This window comes from Monodelphis domestica, chromosome 6 (assembly GCF_027887165.1).
Source record: "Monodelphis domestica isolate mMonDom1 chromosome 6, mMonDom1.pri, whole genome shotgun sequence".
In the NCBI taxonomy this organism is placed as follows: domain Eukaryota; kingdom Metazoa; phylum Chordata; class Mammalia; order Didelphimorphia; family Didelphidae; genus Monodelphis; species Monodelphis domestica.
In genome coordinates, this window is record NC_077232.1 from 264,792,114 (window position 1) to 264,819,225 (window position 27,112).

General features: G+C 35.5%; 1 protein-coding gene across 1 annotated transcript in view; it reads right to left on the reverse strand.

Annotated features, from left to right (window-relative positions):
* METAP1 (methionyl aminopeptidase 1) overlaps positions 1-27,112 on the reverse strand; it is a 68,968-nt gene that overhangs the window by 20,308 nt on the left and 21,548 nt on the right. Inside the window, exons 2-6 of the mRNA XM_001364086.5 lie at positions 19,349-19,400; positions 9,302-9,414; positions 7,899-7,959; positions 5,203-5,294; positions 3,151-3,234 (exon numbers count right to left, since the gene is read on the reverse strand). Coding sequence (XP_001364123.1) covers positions 3,151-3,234; positions 5,203-5,294; positions 7,899-7,959; positions 9,302-9,414; positions 19,349-19,400 — 402 coding nt within the window. The remainder of the gene's footprint in view (positions 1-3,150; positions 3,235-5,202; positions 5,295-7,898; positions 7,960-9,301; positions 9,415-19,348; positions 19,401-27,112) is intronic.

Consider the following 27,112-nt stretch of genomic DNA (forward strand, 5'->3'; position numbering starts at 1 on the left):
TAGCTAAACAAATTCTATCATACTATGAATACTAAATTAAATTTCTCCCCCTGATTGTGAAGATTAAATTAACTCCCCTGCCCATTTCTAGATTTAATCACCAAAAGTGTAAACATCCCACTTAATGATTAAGTGGGAGAGGTCTGTGACCCACATGTGCAATAGTGGGTGATGAATCAGAATCAAACTGACTGCCCCCTGGGCAGTACTAAGCAAAGCTCATGATTTGTCCATGTAAAAATAAAAGAAGACACAGGAAGTGCCACAAAAGAAAGTGTCTTTAAAAGGGAGTTATAACTTCTTATGGAGAGATGTTGAGAGATCTTCTAGGGATAGATTTTTAGAAAGAACTCCAGCTTCTTCTGGAGTTCTGAGTTCAAGTTGGAGGTTGGTGAAGAATCTGCTGACTGGACCTGAGACCCTGAATTGGTGAGTCTGTTCTTGGTGAACATTTTGGACTAACACATGGTTGAGTGAAAAGAGCTGACTCCTTTCTTGGATTTTCTGAAGAGATTAGCCTCAGGAGAGACACCTATCCTCTTGAGAGAGGTTCCCTGCATTGGGCCCTTAGCTCAAAAGCCAAGGCCTCTCAGGCTAAGGACTAAACTCCCCTGCCTGGGTTGAGCCAGGGGTTGGAGCAAAATACTTAGTGCTGAGGCTAGATATCTTACCCTATCCTTTCTCTGATTTCTTACTTCACTCTTTCTATATTTTGTAAATAAATTGAAAATAAATCTCTTTGGAATTAATTAAATTCCTACTCTTAAATAATCCAGTTCAATCTTTTATAAAAACTCCTTTTCTCCCCCTTACAATATTATAATATTAATGGAATGGAATACTATTACATTGTCAGAAATAAAAATGAGATTTTTGATGTTTGTAAACCAATAAACATTTATTAAAGAGCTATTATATGCTAGGTACTATGCTAAGTGCTGGGGACACAAAAATATGCAAAAGGCAAACCCTGTCTTCAAAGTAGATCATTATCTAATGAAAGAAAAAACAGGCAAACATATATATATAATATAAACATGGGATAAATAGGAAATTATTAACAAAGGGAAGACACTATAATTAAGAGAGGTTGGAGAAGACTTTCAATAAAAGATGAGATATTAATTGGGACTTAAAGGAAAACAAAGACATTAGTAAGTAGAATGGAGGAGGGAGAGCATTTGTCAAGTTCAGAATAACCAAAAACAACCCCACAAAATCCCAATCTAAACCATTTACGTTTTTAAAAACTGATGGTGGATTTTGAAAATATTTTTAGAGGGGGCAGCTGGATGGCTCAGTGGATTAGGAGCCAGGCCTAGAGATGGGAGGTTCTAGGTTCAAATCTGGCCTCAGATACTTCCTACCTGTGTGACCCCAGGCAAGTTCCATTGCCTAGCCCTTACCACTCTTCTGCCTTGGTACCAATACTTAGTATTAATTCTAAGATGGAAGGCTAGGGTTAAAAAAAAATATAATCTGATATAAAAGGTTATAAAACAGATTCAGGAGAACAATCACCGTGACTACAATGATGAAAAAGTAGATAACAACAACAGAACAATTAAAGCCAAAAGATATAAAATGCCAACTGACCAAGATGGGCTCCAAAGAAGAGTTAGAAGGCTGCATCTCTGCCTCTTTGCAGAGCTGGACAGCTATTGGCAGTGAAAGCCTTATATAACTGCAAGATTGGTCATTTGTTGGTTATTTAGGGCATGGAAGGGGAAAGAATACATTGGCAACAAAAGCAATATTAAAACATTCTCTCTCTCTCTCTGTCTCTGTCTCATAAAAATTGAGATTTGAACCCCGGACTTCAATCCCCAGAAGTCCTTGCTCTAGTTCCCGAAATGCTCTCTAATCTCACTGAGATCCTGTAAAGCCTACTGAGTTTTCTTCTTCCTGCTTGCACTTCCAAACACTCGTGTCTCTCAAGATGTAGAGTAAGTGGCTATGAATGGCCTCTGTGCCTAGGCACGTGCTTTCTTATTTTTGTATTTTTCTTTATTTCTTAATCTTTAATAAACCTCTAAAAAGTAAAAATACTTTTACTACTAGGAACTAAAATTTTAATCTTAACTATATATATAGTCATGAATTCAGAATGACAGAATCAAAAAAGAAAGTCATCAGGCAGAAGATCCTATGGTGATTTTCACAGTCTGGAAAATAAGAGTGATATATCACTGTGATATATCTTTAGATAAATGTTAGAGCCATGAATCATGAATTCATTGAATGGGGAAGGTTTCTTGAAGGTAAGCATGTAAAAAACCACATAAGAAACCACTATAAAGTCATCTCTAAAAGACATTTTATCACCCTACTTATTGTTACATTGTAAAATGTCACAGCTCTAGACCTGGAAAGGATGACCTTAGAGCCACTGTAGTCCAGCCCTCTCATTTTACAGATAAAGAATTTGAGGTACGAGATAAAGAGACGCTTTTCCAAGGTCACAGAGTTAGTAAATAGAAGAGGTAGGATGTGAACCCAGATCCTGATTAAGAAGCTCTTTCAGATGAAAAGGAGAGAGGTACTTAACCTGACCATTCAACTTCTTTTCAACTAAAATTTCAAAACCAGAGATGAGCTTACTTCTTTAAAAACAGGAATACAATAAACTTTAACCCGTTAAAAAAATTATATATAGTGGGTTACAATGTTTACAATGACACAACAAATGAAGCTAAACTGAAAAACCTGCAGTTTCCATGATATTCCTGAAGCTGAAGTACCCTCTTCTGTCATGGTTAGGTAGCTTTATTTTTATTTGAGGATATCCTACTTTATAGCTGACTATCTTTATTTAAGATAGTGATAAGAGGATGATTTTTAAGGTCTCAAAACATACAATTTGTGAAAGCTTAATGCCAACAATTAGTCAAAACCTATTTTGAATTATTTCAGCTCTCTGACATTTTTTTCTTTTTTTTTAATTAAAAATTGTTTATTTCATTAATTGATTTAGAATAGTTTTCCATGGTTACATGATTCATGCCCCCTCCCCCTCAGCCAATGAGTAATTCCACTGGGTTTTACATTCTCTGACATTTTAAAGGTTATATAACTTTCATGTTACATCTAACTAGGATTTAGAAAAAAGACGACGACAAACTTTACTGTAAAAAAGTAAAGCTGACTTACTAAATGGACAGCATGGTCTATTTCTTCAGTAGTTACACCTGGTTTAACCATCATTGCAGCAACATCCAACACTTCCCTTGCAAGCTGTAGGAATCATCAAGAGCACATTTAGAATGATGCAACAGAAATAAAAATGATATCCCTTTCACTCTGCCTTAAGATTTTGTAAAGAAAAGGGAAGACTAATTTTCATCTTCATTGGGAAACATTAATTTAAGATTTAATTTTAAGTTCATTACTCTTTCTGAAACTAATTCAAGTAGTATATTTTTAAAAGCAAAATGATATATTTATTACTAGAGATTATGTCTCTAATTGTGTTTGTGAGTGTCCTGAAACAAACTAGACACTAAAAAGTTGATAATCAAATTTAAAAAAAATATTTACATGCCTAGAAAAATAGATAATCTACAGAGCAATCATCTCAGAAAGTCATTTCTGATATGAGTAATACTATATGTGAGTTCTTCTAGTATAACACATTAAGTATACATTACTCTACCCGGACTAATAGGCACATTAACTATAAGAACAGATGATGTAATGCAATATATTCATTGTATACCCAAACATTAATATGATTTTTATCCCTCAACAATTTACTTCAACAAATATTTATTAAGCACATACAACACGCAAGGCACTGTGCTAGGTGCTACAGAGATATAAAAATAAAAGGAAAATTTTTCCCTGCTCACAAGGAGCTTACATTCTAATAGAATGAATATTACATTTACACACATATGTAAATTTACTTTGAGAAGGGAGAAACTGATTGCTCTAACTAGAGAAATGAGGAAGGACTTCTTAGAGGAAGTAGCATGCAAATGAACCTTGAATCAAGCTAAGAATTTTAAGAGGCAAAAGTCAGGAGGGAGTTCATTCCAGGCAGCTGGAGCGGGCTAGCTATTCTGGACAGAATACTAAGTGGATAAAGAGACTACTGGAATATGAAATAAGTACAGCAGAGTAAAAAATCAAACTCTCAAAAGACTTTGTATTTTGTTCCAGAGAGAATGGGACCTACAGAAAATTGTTGGACAAATAAGTGAAATAGTCAAACCTGTGCTTTGGATAGATGAATGTTTTTGAGGATAAATTATGTTAGTGGCTATTTGACTGAGAAGGGGAGAGATGAGAATATAGAAATGCAAAGACTTAGCACCTGATTAAATATGGGGCATAAGTCAAGGATGGTTGAGAGGTTGAGAACATGGGTGACTAGAAGGAAGGTGATATCCTTAAAAGAAGCAGGGAAGTGAGGAAACAGTTTTAGGAAAGAAGATATCAGATTTGACTTTGGGCATGTTGACTTTGAGATGCAGTTAGGTGGCTGGCCATCAAACAGCTGATGATGTCAGACTAATACTCAGTAGAGATCAAGTCCAAAAGTATAAACTGTTGAGATCAACAAAAGGAATAGACAAAAGTGAAAAGGACCCAGAGGAAAGCCTTGAGAGATAGCCTGGTTAAGTGGCAGGAAATGGTGACTCAGCAGCAATCATGCGGGATGAAAAACAGTAGACAGTGTCATGAAAGGGAAAAGAGTATGTAGAAGGAAGGTGGTCAAAAGTACCAAAAACTGCAGAGAAGTTAAAAGCGGGTAAGGACTGAGAAAAGGGCACCAGGTTGAACAATTAAAAGGACATTGTTAACTTTGGAAAGAGCAAATAGGTCTGAAATCAGATAAAAAGGTCCTCCAAATAAAAAAGCCTTATTAAGTTTTGTTATACTAAATTATATAATAATAAAATGATGAGGTATAAGATTTTATTCATTATTTCAAAATACAAAGGATTAGAGAAAAAAGGACCATGCCAGATTAACTGATATTTGTATTTAAAAATAACACACTACCAAGTAAGATAGGGAAGAGCATATGCATTCAATCATTATATAGTATTCTTAGTTAATGTCTTCCATCTTACTATATCTAAGAGCCACAATCTTATAATGCAACTCTTGATGCTTCATAAAACTCCATAACGAACTGACTTCCTATATTATTGCTTCAACATATCAAAACCAATAAAAAAAGAAAAAAAATCTTACCCTACACACTAACCGCATGCCTTCTAAATCTTCAGAGGAAAGTATTTTTATTTGAGAAGTACCTTTGAGAGCCTGTTCAGATTCAGACATTCCTAAAAAGAAACATAAAACCAATACACAACTGGAAGGAGAGCAGATATGTAGTGATTGACACAGCAATGCCACTGGTGACATTACAATAAAATCTCATTCATTTAGATTTTGTAATTTTATGAGAAGCTAGATTGAATTTTTCATCTTTGCACTGTGAAAAAAGGACTATCCATAGCAAATTATGTAAATGTATTAAAGCTAGAAATAACCAATAAACCAATACACTTTTAGCTATTCATTAAGTCTCATCCCCATTACTGCTTTATTCAAGACACTATCATACTTAAAAAAATAAAATGACTAACAGTATTTTAATTAATCTGTCTTTGTGAAGTCATATTGCATTTTAAAATCATCTCTGATGACTTAATATAAGTAATCTTCTTGGCCCACATTTTTACATACTAATTCTTTTTTTCCACCCCTTAAGTTTGTACTCAATCACATAATCCATCCAACAGCATTTTTCTACTCTTCTACATACTGCTTTGGCAATGTGCAAGCAGTCTTAACCGATACAACTATAGAGTTAAAATAAATGCAACTTCGCATTTCTAACCCATACCACAATACCAAAGCTATCCCCTAGTCATCCATTTGCAAAAACTCAATTCTACTTAAAGTGAAATTGTTTAAAAAAAAAAAAACCAACCTTTCCTAAAACAAAAAGGATTCTGCCTAAAAAAATGAAAAGAATCAAGTTTTATTCTTTCTCAGCAAAGTGTATTTATAGACTGCCTTACCAAATTAATTACCATCTATCATGTTTTCAAAAGACTGAAAACATTGGAGAAAAATCCTGCACTATACATTTAAGTGCGATCTCCTAAAAAGTATAAAAGAACTTCTCTAAAGTCCTAGTCTCCCCATATGTAACAGAGCTCCTAGTATCCTCAAAGGGCTCTGCCTCTTCCTGAGCACATGCACCCTTCCAGTTTTTGCAACAAAAACAAAAACAATAGAAAGCAACAGATGCCTTGGGAACAGAAGCCATAATCCTGATTGATCCTCAGAGTAGCTAATGCTATTTTAGAGCTTCCCTGACTCTCCTGACTTCCTGACACTTAGAAACTGGTCTAACTGGGCTCACAGAACTCATCAGCCCTTCAGATGAGGTAATTTTGTCCTTCCTTAGGCCAACAAAACCCCTTCAATTCAACTCACTACTGGTCTTTCCTCTTCTTGTCCAGACTAAGTTTGTGGTTTTGATCCCTCCTTGCCTGTCCCTGTTCCATCTGGAGCTCATAATATATGAGGTCAAACTAGTTCTTTGATAAAGTTCATCCTTAAGATATCAAAAAAACCCACATTATTTATTTTTTATTTACATATGATCCTTATTCTCTGGAAACAGTTATTTTTAAAAGCTTAACTAGAAGACAAGTTCCTTGAGAGCAGGAACTTGTTTGTTTGCTTGTTTGTTTGAGGGGTGGTGCTTTCTTTGTATCTCTGGAGCTCAGCACAGTGCCTAACACACAGTAGGGGTTTAATAGATATTTGCTAGCTATTTCCTGACAATGGTTTAGAATTTGAAATAATCCAAAATATAGCTGAGGATCTAGACATTGAAGTGGTTTTAGAGTTAATATTCTTACCTTTTTTTGTTAACAGACTACTTTGACAGTCTGGCAAAGCCTATAGACTTCTTATAGTAATATTTCTTAAAAAAAATAAAGTAAAATAATAAGAGGCAAAGGAAATCAATTAAATTGAAATACAGGTTGATTTTTTTTTAAGTTTACTAATTTCAGTTTGAGAGCCCCGGCTTCAGAAATTCTTTAAGCAAACATCTTCATATTACTGAAAGAAGAGTGGAGTCTCACAGTGGTTAGTTTTTCCAGGGCCACACAAATACTAAGTAGCAGACTCTAAATCTGAACCTAGTCCCAGTGTTTTCTCTTATATCACACTGCCTATTCTATGATGCCAGGTATAGATGTACTAATTGCATAATCATATTTTTAAACTGGAAGATTTTTCCTAGATCCTGTATTGAGAATCATGGGAAAGAAAAAGGGGCAGGGGCAGAAAATTATTTTTTTTCAATTCTTAATTTCAAAATAAAATAGTGCTCTTATGAGAACAGGATTACATTAAAGGAGATTAAGAAAAAATAATTGGAGGATCAAAGTATTGCCTTAAAAATGAAGTGGGACAAAAAAATTCTAACTCCAGGGAAAAAACCCAAAGGGAAGAAAATATAATATTAACACTCATATTTTTAAATGTGAATGGATTAAATAATCCAATAAAATGAAAGAGAATAACAGATTGGCTAAGAAAATAAAACCCTAAAATCTATTGCTTACAAGAAACTCATCCAAAAAGCAAAGGCATACACAGAATAAAAATGAAACTAGAACAAAATTTATTCTGAATCATCCAAAAAAGTTTAAGTTGCACATGCTATCAGGCAAAGCAAAACAAAAGTTCACATGATAAATGAGGATTATAAAATGAAATAAGGAATTGAATTAGGCAATGAAATTTGGGTATTTTTAGATTAGGAGACAAGAAAGAAACCACAAGCAAAATAAATTCCCGTTGTTAGTGGAAGTCACCAAATAAATACAAAGACTAAATAGATATGTAATTGGAATTACCTAAAGGATGATCAGCATAATCAGGTCTTTGAATATAACTTGGCACAGGTCTTGTTGGCATCTAAGAAACATCAAAGTGCAGAACAGAAATAAGTTTAAAATAAGATGAATATTTATTATTTGAATAAGCCATTACTGAAAAGTTTTTTATTCCAAAATTTTATTTAATGCATCATTATTATTTGGTTACGATGCCAAATTTCTCTTTCCTGATATTGACAACTTAAGTTGTAGAAAAAAAGAGGAGATAACTAATAATAATAATTCTTCATATTACACTTAGAGGCTTTCAAAACACTTTGGAGGTGGAAGGGATTTTTTTCCCCCGAAGATAAAATATAACTTGGAGGGTGGGGAGTGGGGAAGGAAGGATCCAGACACAGACACAATCAAAAGACATAAAAGAGGATTCTATGGAAAACTTTGCTTTCTTTTCAAAAAAGTCAATAACAAACTCTATACTTGTCCTGCTTGTCTGTTACAAACCTCTTTGCTCACAACAACCTTATAATATGAGTAGAGCAAGTCCAGTCATCCCCATTTCACAGAGATTGAATGGCTTGCCCAAGCTCATACCACCAGAGGCTGTACTGGAAGACTGGTGCCTGACTCCAAATTCAGTTCTCTGCTTCCTACTCCATGCTGTTAAGGAGCAATGTCAACATATACAACAAGCACAGGCAGTACTGTTCATGGCCACATACACACCAATTCTTTCCTCAATCCATTCAGGATAAGAAAAAGAAAAAAATTATTGGGGGGGGGGGGGAGGATTAGCCATTCTGTGTCTTTCACATTGCTTATTATTCTACTGCAAACAAGAAAGGACCAAAGATCCTTTAAAATCATTTAAAAGAAGTATGTCTATAATCACTTGGTTTGTCATAGAAAATGAAATTGCTTTATAAAAACTGAATAGAAAATGCTAATATTTGGATATCAAAGCTCTAGTTCATTTGGCTATTATAGCCTAGGAAAAAAACTATTTAAGGAGAACTCATGAAACAATAAAAGGTAATAATATGTTTACTGAATTTTTGTCTTCTTTTTTATTTCAAAAAATAGCATTAATGGACAGTTCTCGAAGAAGAACAAAGGAAGAAATCTGAGTGTTGTAAAAAAGATCAATAAGTTATTTTAAGAAAGTTAATAAGACAATTACTTTTTTCTCTTCCTTTTAAATTGAAAAACAAAAAATCCTCCAGAAGGGGAAGAAAGGAAGGATACATGGAAAACTATGTAATGTAAAAATCAGAACTATTTTCAAGTGCTGAGACAGCTAAAGTAGTCCCCTCAAAAAAAAAAAAAAGCACAGGGATTTCAATCTTATAAAATATCGTACTGAATTTTTCTCGTAACAGGTAGTTGTTACTTAAAATTGAAATATTTCTTTATTTACTCACCAGTGGATAATGTGGTCTAAGTTTACCAGTGTATCGATAACCTGCCCATGGATCTGTGTTAATATCTCCTTCCACAGTCCAAGAGGAAACTTCATGTTTCGCTTTTTCATCTTCTAGAAAAAAACATATTTAAAGAAATTAAAATGCTTAAAGAAAAAGAAAATTTTAATTAAACATTTAAATATCTTAATTTTAAATATTTAAAATTTGTATTTTTTGTAAACATTTGTTTTCAGTGATACAAGCCATCAATGGTAAAACAAATAACTCAAGATTTGGTAGACACAAACAAGAAAAACAGAGCAAACCTGTCTACTCAATTGCTAAACTCCAGCATCCCCCCAAGATGGTAGAGAAACAGTTTCTATGCCTCAGTCAACCTTCTGAAAACAATATTACAAACTGTCCCCAATAGCTGAATATAATCAATACATGATAACCACAGGCATTTGCTTCTATTATTTCAATGTATAGGAAGCTTATTTTAGAATTCTACTGGATACCAAAAAAATGATGGATGCAGATGCAAAGCAAAATAAGTAGAAATGAGAACAAATATAATGATTAAGTTGAACTTTGAGTTATGAAAAAAATTTATAATGAAGCTAATGTAGAAAACTTGATAATGTATGTTTTTCTCTCTGTCTCAGAAGAAAGGTAAGGGACTACTAGATCAAAATATTAATACACTCACTAACCAGACAGGGTTTTGGCCTTCAATATTTTTGCTGAAAATGCTTCATACTGTAACTAGGAATGGTTCAAATCCAAGGGTAGGTGTGGAAAATTAATATGATGTAAAAGCAGAAAACATCAATAAAGCATACATTCATGCACACACATTTTAAAATTTCAGATTATTAGTCTGTTAGCAAAACCTTACTAACTGATGTAAGAGGCAAATATTTAGCATGATGTCTAGACTATGAGGAACTCAAACTAATAAATTCTCCAAAAAGCAAAAACACAACTGATAATCTGCCCTAGGTTTACTTCAGTGGCTTTCTGAAATATTGAAAATATTACCTACTCATTACTATGCCCTATTCTCAGACCTGACTGTTCAAATTCATATAAAAAGAAAACAGAGAAGCATAGGCAAGTCACCAAGTATATATTTTTTAAAACACTTACCTTCTGCCTTGGAATCAATACTGTGTATTGGTTCCAAGGCAGAAGAGTGGTAAGGGCTAGGAAATGGGAATTAAGTAACTTGCCCAAGGTCACACAGTTGGGAAGTGGCTGAGGTCAGATTTGAACCTAGGACCTCCCATCTCTAGGTCTGGCTCTCAATCCACTGAGCTACCCAGCTGCCCCCTTATCAAATATTTAAAGGCAGTCAAAAGAGAATCCCTGCTCTCCAGGAGCTTACACTCTAAAGGAGAGACCACCCAAAAACAATTCTGTATAAATAGGGTAACTGGACATTATTTCAAAGGGAAGCCACTAAGATTAAGGAAGACTTTGGAAAGTCTTCAGAAAGAACGGGAGACTTTACTGTTAAACTGTGTTTAATCTTTGACTCAAAAACACTATTACTTGATTTGTATCCCAAAGAGAATCAAATAAAGAGGAAAAGGGCTCTGGTGTACAGAAATATTTATAGCACTCTTTTTGTAGTACCAAAGAATTGGAAACAAGAGTTTCCATGAACTTGGAAATGGCTCAACAAGTTATGGTATATGAACATGATGGAATACTACTATGCTCTAAGAAATGAGGAAGGGGATGGTTTTAGAAAAATCTAAGAAGACTTGGATGACCTGATGCAACATGAAATGAGCAAAATCAAGAGGACAATTAATATAAATGACTGTAATCTTGTAACTCTGATTAACATAACAATCCTCCAGAATTCCAAAGGGCTTATGATGAAACATGCTATCTACCTCCAGATAGATAAATCCAGTACAGCTTGAACGATATTTCTTCCCTTTCTGTTTCTTGCCTTTTTTGTGTTTTTGTTTTTGGAACATGGCTAATGTGGGGATTTGTTCTGTATGACTATGTTTTTTTAAATATCTTACTTTCCCAATTACACATAATAAGTTTTCTGAAATTATAAGATCCAAACTCCCTCACTCCCATTCCTCCCCCTCCCCTGAGATGGTAAGCAATTTGATCTGGGTATTATTATGCAAAACATATTTCCATGTTGATCATGTTGTGAGAGAATACTCATATAAAACCAAAATCCAAAAATAAAAATACACACCAATAACTATATATACATATTTGGAATGGGTTTTGTTTTTCTTTGAGTAAGGGTACTGAGGGGGAGAGAATTTGTAATGAAAAAAATTTGACATTTTTTTTTTTAAAGAAGGGTTTTAGACAGGATTTGAAGGAAGGCAAGTGGTAAAGATGAAAAGAGAGATCATTTTAGCCATGAGGGATAGGGCAGGGTAAATGTCCAGAATCAGAGAGTTTCAAATCAGCAAAGAGATCCCTTTCACTGCTCTACAGATTTAGTGAGAGGGTGCATGATACAAGAGGTCTAGAAATCCAATCCAATCCAAAAGAAGAACTTTTATTAACCACCTACTATGGGACAGGCACTGTGCTAGGTGCTGGGGATACAATTATTAAAGAAAACAATCCTTGCCCTCAAAGAGCTTACAATCTAAAGGAAGAGATAAGACACAAAAGGAGGCAGGTAGGGGGTGGGGAATGTAGGAAATGGTAAGGTTACAAAGGGATTTAAAACCTAAACAAGAGACTTTAAAGTTGATTCTGGAGGTAAATAGGAGCCATTGGTATTGATTCAGTTAATAGACTTTTAGGAAGACAATTTTGACAGCTATGGGGAGTATGTAGGGAAGAGCTGTGGCAGGGAGACCTGCCAACAGGCAATTGCAAAGGGCCCTACCCCAATCATCTAACAAATAAATACTGCAGGTGCTGGCTATTAATTTTAAATATTTGGTGGGTACCAATATATAGTAACATTCAATCTCTCATGAAGCACATTCTGAAAAAGAAAATACAGCAAAGTCAACACACATCAAGTATGCTAAGAAAACCAGCAGATCTCTTCCCCCACCTCAGAATGACCAAGGAACTAGTTCTTTCCTTCTCTCATCAGGGAAAAGTTTCCTTACTTCCAAGTTATTCTCATGCTACAGGGGTCAGCATATATTTAGAAAGTTAAGAAAACTGATTCAAGATGCCGAATGAGACATACAATTCTTCAAGCATGGGCATTGCAAGGATTTGTCTTGCTTGACTATTTATTAGACAGGTTTTGCTTTTATTTTTTTCATTTAAATGGAGGAGGAACAAAAGGAAATGCTTGTTACTTGAAAAATAAGTAATGGATTAAAACATTTTGGAAGCTACACAAGAAAAGCTCACTTTTTCTATCAACTGACACACTATAAATTCGTATATAACATAGGAGGCAGAATCAAAGAACTGGAACATCATTGACCATCTCAGGGACGTCTAACTGGCTCAGTGAAAAAGGATCAAGCCTGGAAATGGGAGGTCTTGGGGTCAAACCTGGTATTAAGACACTTTATAGCTGTGTGACTCTTCTGCTTTGGAATCAATACTTAGCATCGATTGTAAGATGGAAGGAAGGGTTAAAAAAATGATCTCATATATTATATTGGATGAGAATCTTGAGACTGGAGGTGAAGTGACTTGCTAATCCAACTAGTTGGTAGCAGAGATGGGCTTAGAACCCAGAACTCTTGAGTCTCAGTTGTATGCCCTTTTTCACTCTATTGTAGCCTATCTTAGATTAAAAAGTTCCACAGGACATATTTTGAGTCCAGAACAATTAAGAGAAAACAAAAACAAAATAAAACAAACAAAAAAAAAAAGAACAACCATCAACTATAAAGCAAGGTAGAAACTAGAAAGGAGGCTACTATCAAATTACATTTTATTACTCAATTTCTAACCCTTTCCTTTTCTAAGAGTTGAAGATGGCCACATACTGAATATTAAGTGACAACAAATCAGTTGGCTATTTTTCCCAAAATATGAGCCCTGAACAGTATTTGCTGCCACCAGGGCCAAACCAAAGAGGAAAACAGATCAAAGTGCGGATAACTTGGATGCCTACTGCAATCATAAATGGCAGGAAGCAAATCTATTCCAAAATATGAGCCTCAAGAGTAATTTTTTACCTGAAAGCAAGGCCAGAATAACAATTAGGCATAGGCTTTTTGCTTCTAATATACTCCTGAGTTTAAAAAAAAGTATAAAAACTTCCTGGGCTTCCAGCTGGTCCTCGCACTTCCACGATCTGTTTTTCTACCCAAATCCATTTTGAAAGAATCATAAACATACCTGTAAAAAAAATCAAGCAACTCCAAAGCAATCTGTAAGCAAGACTAATGTATATGTAGTTCTATTAATTTTTTGGACATTATTCACACATCTCTAAGATTGATGGTTCAAATATGTTTGGAGGATATATATATATATATATATATATATATATATATATATATATATATATATATATATATATATATATATGGAGGTTATATGCTACACCATAAGGCACTTCAAAACAACATGCAAACAGATTCAGTTTATTTGTTCTGCATTCCCCAAGTCATAAAAACAATAGCCTAGATAGCTAAATCTGAATGGAAATTGGAGTCAGTAACACCACACTAAAAGGTTTTTGAATGGATTCCCAGAGAACAAGGAGGAAAAAACTCAAGCCAACCTGATGAAATCAGTGAGCTCAAGGGCAAAAACTATCTTATTGAAACATGTAGATGGGCACAGTAAATAAAGAACTTGTCCTAGAGTCAGAAACACCCGAGTTCAAAAATTTACCTCAGACACTTACTACTTTGTAAGTGTAACCTTGGCAAAGTCAATTAACCTCTCTCAGCCTCAATATCCTCTTCTGAAATAAAGGGAAAAGCAACATCTATTTCACAGATTATGAGGACATTAAATAACATGCAAAGTACTCTTCAAAACAGAGTACAATACAATGTGAATAATTTTATGAGTAATTTAAAATACTAGTTATTTTTTGTCTTTGTACATAGTAGGTACTTAATAAAGGCTTAGTGAATAATTGAGCAATACCTTTCAAACATATTATTAGATAAAAATCCTCACTGAGAGGTTTTTGTTTATTTGAGAGGCACAAACACATGGTCAGTTGCCTTACATATCTAAGAATACCTAGGGGGCACATTGGCATATCTCTACAAGCTTGGGAAAGGCCAAAATAACTTCACCTTAATTCATAATCTAAGCAATCTTACACAAAGTACACCAAATCTAAATTCTAATTTCCTCCTTTAATAGTTCTGTATGGATTCAGTCATTTGACCCATTAGGGTTTTCCTGAACAAGAACTCCAAGTCGTTTCCTGACAGTAAAATGTCATTATAGTGAAACTGCAACTTTCAGTGAAGACTTTAGTTAGTCAAATATTGCTAACAGTTTGGAACCATAGATCATTGCTATGGCATTAGAAGGCACCACTGAAGCCATCTAGTCTAATCCTTAATTTTACAGCTGAAAAGCTGAGGACTTATCCAACACCACACAAAGTCGATATGGTATAGAATTTTCTGTTTAGCCAGGTTAAGAGGAAATCACAAATCACTTAAAGGAAGGAGACTTATTATTACACATGCACATGCAAACTCAGACAGGATCTTTCCTCAATCAAGAGATGAGATTTTACTTAAATCCTCTGACTCTAAAGACAGTATAAAGAAGAGTTACCATGGATTGCATTATAACAGTGGAAGGTTTAAGAAGGGAGAAATAGATCAAAGGAAGTACAGAAGAAAGAACTATTAAAGTACTAAAAAGTAAATATTTCATGTTTTTAACAAGATAGTGCTGAATACTTTAAAAAGCATTCATCTAGTACTTCTTCTGAATTTTATTAGAAAACAGAGGCATAACTATGGTGTTTCTTAAAAAAGATTGCATACATGTAGAGCCCAGATAAAATTGCTCACCATCCTGAGGGGGGAAAGGGAGATGATCTTATAATTTCAGAAAGTACATGTTGAAAATTATTATTACATGTAACTGGGAATATAAAATAGCTTTGAATGAAAAAAGGCTACAGATTTGAAATTTGGATGATTATACAACTATCAGACTGACTAAAACTGATACTACCTTACAGCATTATCAAGAAGGTAAAGAAGGGGGCAGCTGGGTAGCTCAGTGGATTGAGAGCCAGGCCCAGAGACAAGAAGTCCTGAGTTCAAATATGACCTCAGACCCTACCTAGCTGTGTGACCCTGGGCAAGTCATTTAACTCTACTTGCCTAGCCCTTACCATTCTTCTGCCTTGGAACCAACAGTAATGATTCTAAGGCAGAAGGTAAGGGCTTTAAAAAAAAAGGTAAAGGAAAGGAAGTCGATGAGTATAATGAAATTAGCTAGAATTTATATATAATATTTTTATGGTTTATAAACTATTTTACAAATATTATTCCACTTTATCCTCACAACATCCAGGGAGGAAGGTCCCATCATTATTCCCATTTTATAGACAAAAGGGAAGCAGACAACAGTTAAGTGACTTGTTGAGTCACACAGCCAGCATAAATGTCTGATGCTGGATCTGAATCCCATTCTTCCTGATGCCAGGCCTCACCACTCTATCTATACCACTTAGCTGTCTACATAGGTTTATCTCACTACTATACACACATATAACAATCATACAGAGACATGTTATATGTGTGTACGAATATATCTATATATTTATATTCAATTTAGTTCTAGGCTTGGGGATTCATTTTTCCTTTGTTGTGGTGCCTAAAAAAATGGAGGAGGCAAAAAAACACATCAGCATTTCCTTGGTTCTACACTGGAGGCAACCTGGCAAAGTGAAAAGAATGCTGGGTCTGGAGTCAGAGACCTGTGTTCAAATCTCACTACTGATGATCATTAACTTGATGATCTTGGGCAAGTAATTTAATCTCCCTGAACTCCAACCGTGTAGATGTTGTATAAGACAGGAACCGATGGCTTTGAAGGGCCTTTCCAGCTCTAGCTCTTTTATTAATTAATCAAAAAGGATTAAAGAGTTTTAACACAGGAAGGCAATGCACTGGGGATATAAGAAAAAGAAAGCCCAAAAAGCCCCTGCCCCCAAGTGGCTTTCATTCTAAATGAAGTGATAATGTACATGAATCAGTCTATGAAGCCCACATAGTGAATAGATGGAACATCACCTCAGAATGGACACACCAACAGCAGGGGGCAAGATGTACCATGGAAAGTCTCTTGGAGAAGCAGCACTTGAACTAAACCTTAAAGAAAAGCAGGTATTCTAGGATGCAAAGGAGAAAGAGAGAACACTCCAAGTAAGGAGATCCATCAGCTTGGTTATGCAGAGCCCCAAATACAGAAGATGGTACATCACATATGAGGTGCAACAAGAAGATATTCCAGGGTGACAAGACCAAAGAAAAATGTGTAAGGAAACAATGTTTAAGAAGACTGGAAAGACAGACTGAGTTCAGGTTGTGAAAGACTTTTAGAGGAATTTCTATTCTAAATTCTAAACCTCTATAGGCTATGGGGAACCACTGCAACTTACCAATGCATAATTGAAAATCTGCTACCCTAAAAAAAGAACTACATTTCCCAGGAGCGCACTGACTTCCTGTCATTATGTACTTCCTGTAGACAAGGAATAAATTCAGTGGGTGGTCCTGCTTGGGCTCTCTCTGGCTTCCTGTTGGTGAGCATGGTGGTGGTATTTGAGATTTTGGACTGGCTGATTAGCCATGGGCACGCGGTTTATTTTTGTATCCCTTTATTCCTTTATTTCTAATGATCATTAATAAACCTCTTAAATATAACATTGTATTATTGACATTAATTTTAACTTTTACACCAAGCAGGGAAGTCCTCAAACCTACATTTATAAAAAGTTCTTTGGCACCTAGCTGTGTAAAGGATAGAGAGAAAAGAGCAGTGACTTGAAGCAAAGAAACTATTGCAATAGCCCAGGCAAGAACTGATAGAGAAGCAGTGCTAGGCTGATAATTAAGGAATAGAGAAAGTCTATAAGAGATGTTGTGGGGGAAGAATTGGCAAGAATTGGTAAAGGACTAGAAATGAGAGTTAAATGAGAGAGGTGTCTAAGATGACACAGGTGATGACATGCACTTTATTTAGTGTAATTAGAGAAATTATATCCATAAAAAAAAAAACAGAAAACAACTGGTTTGAAGCTGACTAATGAATTTACAAATGGAAGTTAAGTATATATTTTAGCATAACACCAAATTTGATTAAAATTAGCCAACTTTTTCGAAAGCGATCCCAGGAAAGGAGGACACTTTGATTAATAGATGTAAAATAATGTGGGCTGAGATAAAATAATGGTCTCATGACAATCATCACAACTGTAAATTGTGGTGGCCCTACATATTCAGACTATGACACCATGCTAATCCTGGATTGAGCTGGTTTTCCAATAGTGGTCATGTGACATGTACAATCGTGCCCCATTCTTTTAAATCACATCTCCGAGGATTGACATACACAGCACCTCGGACTAGAAAGCTACAGTAAAAAGCACCATGTACATTGATGGCTGTGAAGTCAGCCTCCAAGGGTAGCCTAAATTTCTGTAAATTAAGAATCACAATGTTTTTCAAGGGCATTAAATAAAGCTAACAATTGGTAAGTTCAGATGAAAAACAAAGAAATGAGGCTAATAATATCCAATGCTTCCTGCTACACTTTGGCTATAGGATCTACATTATTTTAGTTTAAACAAAAAAAAAAAGTGTTCCAAAAGGGTGGGGGTATTACACTGCTATTATCCAAAGAGTTATACCTGTCAATAGTGAGAATAACAAATGTGGCCACCATACTAAGATGAGGTTCCCCTCCCCCCAAAATGAGGTCCCCAAATGGGTGCCCACTGCTTGAGGAATGTCTGCACAAACTATGCTTCATGGTGTAATAAAGAAATATAATTGTACCATAAGAAACAAAGAATATAAAAAGTTCAGAGAAACTTAGGGAAGTTTGTACAGACTGATACATAGTTAGGTAAACAGAATAAACAAAACAATATATATAGTGATCACAGTGACATGAGGAAAACAATCCTGAAAGACCCAGGACACTGTCAACTTGACTTCACAGGACTGGCAGCGGGACAAGTATATCTTATTTAGAAGTAGCAGACTACAGGTGAGGAATGAGATAGACAATGTCAAACATGGCCAATGTTTTATTTTGTTTAGCTGTATTTCTTTGTTAAAGTGACAGTGAAAGAAAGATTTGTTTTTTAAAAATGAGGTGCAAGACTGAAGGAAGTGGGGGAGAGAAACTATCCATCTTTATTTGTGTGTTCTTAACATTGAACTTGGATGGGGAAACAAAGGAAATCTTTATTTTCACCAAATCTCTAACTGAAATAGGCCACATCCTCTAATTATGAATGTAGGTGACAAAGTACAGTAGCATTAATAGTGTTGTATTTTGTCTCCAATAGAAATCACAAAGAGCTTTATATCACATTGTAGTTGTTACTGATCTCTCCAAATGCTAGTCAAGTCCAAATTACTGCAATTATCAGACTGGCCTCATGGTTGGTTGAAATCTTCCTGTCTATAGAGACAATTCTATGATGAAACTAGTCAACTATTAAGTCCACTGAGGAGATTCTTTGGACTACCAAAGGGATTCCATGAGACAAAAAAAGTTTTGAGAATGCCTGAAGCTGGACCATAAGGTTTACAAAGCTCTGTATAAATAGTAACTCATTTTTTTTAACAAAGAGCAACACGTTCTACAAATCTTAGTATAGAAGCATTATGAAAATCATACCAATTGTATTCCTTTAAGCAAAGCAAGAGCTTTTTTCCTGTGGTGCGAAATTCCAACCCAATTCACCCTAACACATTTACAAAGCACCTACTATGTGTCAAGTACTGTATGCTAGATACTAGGGACATAGAGACAAAGTGAAAATTAAAAGCATCTGCCCTCAAGGAGCTTACACTCTATAGAGGACTGAAATTTGGAATAGAATGCTTATTATAGCAGAAGAGATGTGATTTTACTTACTTGCTTTCTTGTGTAGTAACTTGTGAGTGGCCCAGCTTCCCTTAAAACACTCCTAAAATTGCAAATATTATAAAAGTTAGTGTTGTGCCTTCCTTATTAGAAATATACTGAAATTTTTTGGAATGAGAAGAGATTTGGTTGTTCTACATAGCGTAATAGGTTGTGAATAATTGTGGCTTCTCTTGGTAAAATGTTAGGGTAAAAACAAATATTCATGACATCTGTTCAAATAGTCACTTCAAAAAGCAGATCAACTTTAAACCACTAGTTATAACAGTGTTTGAAGAGGTCTAATTCATAGTACTGAATAATTTTTAGTATAGTTTCATTCTTTTCACACCTTATTTTACGGATAGTCATTTTTCAAACTATAACAATGGTTTTATTCAACACCAAAAAAGAAACAGGTGAATTGTGAAGTGGTCATTTAGTCTGAAATATGAATGGTTTACAGTTTACTTCATACTTCACTATATTTTTATAGCCTTTTCTTCAAAGAGTTAAAGATACCATACAAGTAATGCACATGAATATAAACAGATATTCCATTTTCAAAAACCCAAATATCATGTAAGATGAAAGGAAAGGCAACTCAGTCACTGAGTCATCAGTGAGCACCTGCCACATGTCTGTTACATTTGAACCACTGTGCTCAATTCTGGGGATACAAAGTCAAAAATGAAAATGGCCTCTCAAGAAGCTGGACTCTTATTGGAAGAAAAATAAATAAGTATATGGAAAATAAACAGAAAATAAGGGAAAAGAACAACAAAGAACTGCCCAGGATGATTACGCTACTTAACATTCAGTCTTACTTTTATCAGTGTACTATAAAGGCAATGATACATGAGGAGTCAGGAAACAGTATGTATACTAAACCAATTTGAAAACTAACATACTATTTGTATTATTTAATTCAGTTCAACAAACACTTATTAAATACCTACTACATACAATGCATTCTGCTAGAAAATGAGAATTTTGGGGGGCAAAGTGGGGTTTCCTACTTGTGATTTCATATGTGTGAGAAAATCCCTGGTGTAGACACTCCTACTCTAGCTATCACCAACTTAGCTTTAACGTAAGAGTATTAAGAGAGTTACTCAGGTCAATGAAAGGTCAATTGGATCACCCACAAAGTCAGTTTGTGTCAGAGGTTAAAACTTTTAACTCAGATATTCATAATAATTTCAAGACTTTATCTATTATGCTATACTAATTTTTTTGGGGGGAGAAACAAAGCTTAACAATGCCATTCCCTACATGAAGTTTAGAGTACAAATTTACTATTCATTTTGAATGTAATTACCACCATTAAATATCAAATATAAGAAAAGTCAAGGGGAAAAATGGAAAAATGAAAAAAGCAAATGAGTTGGCTATTTGGTGTAGAAAAGTCAAAGTGATCATTCTCAGGGATTTTTATAGAAAAGATTTGATATTGGGAAGTAGCTTGAGCTAGACAGATGACTTACTTCTAAGGGGCCTTCTAGCAGTAGTCTATGTATCTTTGATAAAGATACTTTAAAAATTACTTGCAGGTGTACAATACAGTTAAATCCACTGCTTATTCCCTGGTACTGCCTTTCCCCCAGAAATAAAAATATAAAAATTGAAAAATTATTCCATGCAAAATAAAAAACATGTTTAAGTTAGCACATTTAAGTAGAAACAGTTATAATATATATAATCTAAATTTTTTTCTTTAAAATAAATTCTCTTACCTACCTTCTCCCCCAACTACTTCCCTCTTTCTCGTTTCTATTGAGGGACTTGTTAACAAAAATAAGAAATAATATTTTAGGTAGATTAAAATAAGAGTATATACTACTTAGTTCTCATTTTCCTTTTTATCTCTTCATGAATTAGAAAAGAAAATCTTATTTTTTCAACTTCACAATTTACAATGATTGAATTGGGGATGGAAAGAATGCAATCATTCTCTAAGTTTATAACTCAGATTTTGCTATTATAAATTTGATAGAGGCAGCTGCTCTAGAGTAGATAAGAGAGTTGGCCCTGGAAAAGGGAGATAAGTCCTTCCTCTGATACTATGATCCAGGGCAAGCCATTTAAATCTCAGTACCTCAAGTAACTAAGAAGCTAATTTCATAGAAGGCTTTGGAGAAGGGAGTTGGGAATTATCTATATGAATAAAATCACAGGTCTAGTCCCTTTCCTTATGACTAAAATAATCTCAATGTACACTACTAAACACAGAAATGGGTTGTTCCTGCATAAAATAATATATGTATTTCTAATCTTTCCAAATAATCTATAAAGAGGCATTGAAAATGCCATTAGATTTGGTCCTAATATTAAATCAAGCAGCAAGGACCTAAGCATTTTACTACCCTTTTTTAATCCTCTCTCGGAACATAAATATCCTTGCTGAAATGACACCCCAAACTGAACATTATGCTCTAGATATATGCTCTAAAAAGGTAGAATTCAAGACTATTAATTTCCTTATTAATTCTGAAACCTTCTCTTCATCCAGCCTTAGATTACAAAAAATTATGTTAACTCATATTGAGCTAAATTGTAATCCACTAAAGTCCCACATCTTCAGGAAAACCAAAATGTAAGAATACATATGTTCCATCTAATACCTATGTTGCTCTCTTTTTAAGTCAAGTATAAGACTTGATGTTTATTTCTATTAAATTTCATCTTATTTTATCTGGTTTGTTTTGGCCTATTTGGATTGTTTTGAATTCTGATCTCATCCTCCAACATGTTAATGATCCTTAACTAATTAATTACTATTTTAAAATTTATAAATGGTCAACAGACTATTTATTGATAATCTCAAACTGATGCTTAGTACCATCTGCTACTATCAATGGGAAGCTGAATAGAAAAATATGTCTAAAGGTTATATATTTACAACAATACATTTATATGGTGCTTGAGAAAGACTTTGTAAATATTATCTCATGTGAGAGGTACTATTACCATTTTATAGATGAGGAAACTGAGGCAGATAGAAGCCAAGTCATTTGCCTAAGGTTAAGAGGCTATCAAGTGTCTGAGGCAAATTTGAACTCGGATCTTTTCTCCAAATGCGTAAACCATTATGCCAAAGATGCCTCATTTGTGAAGTTATAATTCACAAAGTGGTAAATCAAATAATTATTTAGAGATTATAGAAATTAAATATAGACCACTGGTTCCATAACTGTCAGGTGGACCCTGGTGTTGTGGGGGGAAAAATGTAGATGTGAAGGAACTGAGTTAAGAAGCAATAAAGATAGCTAGCTCAGGGGTCAGAGAGCCAGGACTAGATATGGGAGGTCCTGGGTTCAAATGTGACCTCAGGCACTTCCTTAGCTGTGTGACTGAGCAAGTCACTTAATCCCAATTGCCTAGCTTAGTATTAATACTTATTATTGACTCTAAGAAGTGTAAGAGTGCTAAAAATGAATCTTTCACCTGCTTTGAGAGGTTTTCAGACTGGCTGGGCAAGGCCTGACTAGAAGGAGCTTGGCAGCTTGAGAAGCTGCTCTTTACTGTTCTCTCCACTTTCAACAGGGGAAATGCCAGGCTTTGCCTCTGTTCTTCTGTGAGAACAAGTCCAAATTGAAGGAAGGAACTGGGCTTGCAATGCCCAAGGGTCCAAACTGGGGGTTCTGCTCTACTGAAGAACAGGCTGAGGTGACAGAACAAAGGAGAATCCTGTGGTCTTTGTTGCCCAGAGCCAAAATGGGGGTTCTGCAGTTTCAGGCTTTAAAAGAACTGCCCAAATTCTATAAAGGGTGATTGGGGGGTAGCTTGTCAGGGATTCATCAAAAATTAAGAAGAGGTGTGCAGGAGAAAGGAGGCAGCATGCAGTGAAATGGGGCTGAGTGTTCTATAGATACGATTGCTGATGGTCCAGAGGACATCAAACCCAGCAGGTCAGAGTTGAGAGTTGCTTTGAACACTTGGGTTTTCCTCATTACCAAGGCTTCCTGCTAGGTTTCAATATGTGCCTGCTCCTCCAATCAGTAAGAGATCAGTCAAAACCAACAAGTATCCATTAAATCCCTGCTAGGTGCCAGGCACTTTGGGAGGGCTGGGGACTAAGACAATTCCTACTTGCAATGAACTTACATGCTCATGGGGAAAACAGTAATTCAAAAAAAATGTATCCAGGATAAATGCAAAGTTAATATGCAAAAATATCAAAAAGTCACTTCAGTCACACCAGTGATTGGGATCAGGAAAGGGAGGTGAGGGTGCTACAGATATGAAATGCTGAATGAACTTTCAGATGTTTTTGCTGTCTTAGTTTTCCTTTGTTACAGGAGACCTCTCACAAAGCAAGACATCTCTAAATGTTTGTAGTAGTTTGAAAAATCAATAAAACTGTGAGGTGGGGAAAGGAAGGGATTGCTTGAAGTGAAGATAAGGAGGAAGTATACTTTCAGGGATGGAAACTAAGAGATGGAGTGTCATCTCTGAAAACCAAGCTGAGCTGCAGAATGTGAGAGGAATAAAGTAATGTTCAGTGAAATGCTAAAAACCAATTGGGGCAGGAGTTTATATTTGTCCCTTGAGACAATAGAAAGCTGGTAGAAATACATGGTGGAAAGGGTTAATTCACATAGTCAGATTTGTGCTAACAGAAAATTACTACGAACTCAAGGGTGTGGGATAGACTGAATAGGGGAGATTTGGGGCAGGGAGAACAGTGAAGAAAAAGCTGTTGCAATAAGCTAGGCAAGAGGTGACTAAGACCTGAACTAAGGGGGTAGCTGTGCGAACAGAGAGGAGTTAGATTTAAAAGTTGCTGTGAAGGGAGACACAGCCTAAAATGCCTACCAAATATTTGTCAACCAAGATTGAATCTTCTAACCAGAGATATGATAACAAGAGTATGAACTCATTTGTAAATTATTACAGAGATGGTGGGTAGAGGTTGAAAAGCTAGCCTCATAATGTGGAAGCCCCAAGTCTCATTTGGGACACACCCAGGCTGTGAGCCTGACCAAATCTTTTACCTCAAAGTAAGAGTTACCTCCAAGTAACTCTCTCAAAAAGTAAAAATAAAAATACATTACTAAGAACATGCTGATCTGCATTTGCAGAGGGAACTTCTTGATCAGAAGTTCCCAATTTATCAACAAAAGCATAAATCTTATCCCTATCCCTAGCCTGGCACTGCAAAAACCAGCAATGTAAAAAGAAGTCTCCAAAAAAGATCACTGTGAAACCCATCTTATGCCAAATCAGAACACCCAGAATAACTGCAGGAAAAAAAAAACTGGAAGGAAAAGATCAAAATAGACATGAAATCAAAGAGAGGCAACATGGTCTAAACAATAGAGCAGCAGCTCAGTCAGGAGATTTGGGTTTGACACTATTAGATGGGCAACTCAACTTTCAATGAATAACTTCATTGTAAAAATGGGGGAAATGGTATGTTTACTATCCATTTTGCATGGCTGTTGGGAGGGAAAGTTTTCAAAAATTAAAGTTGTAGTATTGTTGTTGTTAGAAAAGATTAGCTAGCATGTTTGTATTAATGATAGTATAACAATCATATTTAAACTCAACATCCATCATTTCCAAAGGTTTTAAGAAAGAATGGATATGTCCCTTGAGAATATGAAAGTAAGCCTAGTAGTGGTCATGAAAAACTAGAACAAGAAGAAATCTTTGTTGGAGGCAACAAAAATCATAAAATTCTTGAGTAGTGTTATTGACACCTCCCCCCTCCCCAAAAGACAAATGTGAGAAAGTATCAGCAAACACCACTTCATATGCCTACTTTCACACGTCCACAAAATTGCTATGAAAGTGGTCTACTCATAAATCAAGGATATCTTTTAAAAATATGAGAGGGAAATACTTTCATAGGTAATTTTCTACAGCAAACTACACTTCTTATCACAGCAATGTCTGAAAGGTGTAGAGATTTCAAGATTCCATTGTGGGTTTGTCAGTTATCCCTCCCCCACAAAAGGTACTTGACACAGCAGGGCAAAATATGGGTTTAAAGGTTTTCTTCCAACTGTCTCTTCTGTGTACATTTAAAAATCATGCAAGATCCCTGACCAACACCACTATGGAAATACTCTTGTTTAACTGTCCTCTAGAACTGTTAGCCTCTATTATGCTCTTGGAAGGGAGACTGGCCCAGGCTTGTGAAAAGCATATTCCAATGTCATGGAAGACTGTTCTACACAAGGATGAAATGGAATGATTCCAAAGAAGACACTTTGAAACACTCCAAAGGCCACCAAAAGGCCACTCAAAAAGTAATGAGCCTAGCAATACAGAAAAAACCACATGAATAAAGGATGATATACTATCTATGTTATAACTCAGTCAGATGGGGAAGTTAGTGTACAGAGCTGAGATACATAAGAGCAAATAAACAAGCTGGGGGCAGACATGAAAAGGAAGAGGTTGCGTGCGTAGATTACTTTGGAGAAGGTAAACAGCATTTTCAAAAATAAGACTTTTCCCTGATTCAAAAGCCCACCTTTCTAACTCGCTGTCAATCCCAAGTGATCTCTGTGGCTGTGAATCACAAAAACATGACCACGAACTAATTTCTGGCCAGGACTGAGGTGAGCATCCACTTTCTTCAGCTAGGTAACCTAAGGATTGCTTTTTTGTTACTAAAAATTACTAAGTGCCTACTTCTATTGTTAGGCCCAGGGATATAAAAAGAGACAAAAGGCATGTGGTCATGGAGCTCACAAGGAAGAAGCAACATGCAAATCTACACAAGGCAAACTACATTTAGGATAAATGGGAAATGATTAGCAGAGGGATGGCAATGGAATTCAGAGGGATGAAGAAGGTTTCCAATAGGAGGTAGATAATAGTTAACAGAAGCCAGGGAGGTGAGTAGTTGGAGTGGAAGAGGGAGTACATTCCAGGCATGAGGGATAGCCAGGGAGAATGCCTGCAGCGGAAAGGGAGTGTCTTGTTCCTAGAACAGCCAGGAGGCCAGTGACAACCCATGCTCCCTCACCATCTCCTAATTCCCTATCTGCTCTGAGCAAACCCACTGTGCTCTGTGCTTAGTTGAGATAACAAGTTGAGTTAAAACACTGGATCTGCCCTAATGACCTTCACTGAACAAGGAGGGAAGGATGTGCTCTAACCACAAGCATGTGAAACACAGAAAAACCCAATGATATCAGTTACAAAGAAGGTATTATCTGAGACTTGCATCACAGACTAGGTAGAACCAAAGAAGAAAAGATTGGAGTTTTAAGGACAGAGAAGATGATAAGCCATTTTAGGAATGAGGAAGTTGCTGGTCTGTAGAGATTCAGGCCAACTCATGAATTTTACCTTCTACCGGTGCAGATCAGCCAATAATTGTCAAATGTTTTGATTTCAGGATCCCTCTATACCTCTACACTCTTAATCATTGAAGACTCCCATACCTCCTACAAAGAGCTTTTATTTATTTGGGTTATGAAGAAGAAAACCAGAATAGTATTATTAGGTAAACAGTTTTGACCTGGTTAGCTCCTTGGACAAGCTGGGGAGAGTTGGTGGTAGCTAAGACACTAAGCACATCTAGATAGTGTCTGCTATGTTCAGTATTAGGCTAAATGCTTAGGAGAATACAAAAAAGGGAGAAGCAAAGTGTTTGTTTCTAAAAGGCTTTAAATCTTGATAAGCAGAAGAAATACAGACCCTGTAAGGCAGACCAAGAATGCAAAAATGCAAGAATTTGGACCAATGCAACAAATGATTAGGTATCAAGTGAGTGAAGATAAGAGTACAAAACAGGTGACAGGAATAAGGAAAAGA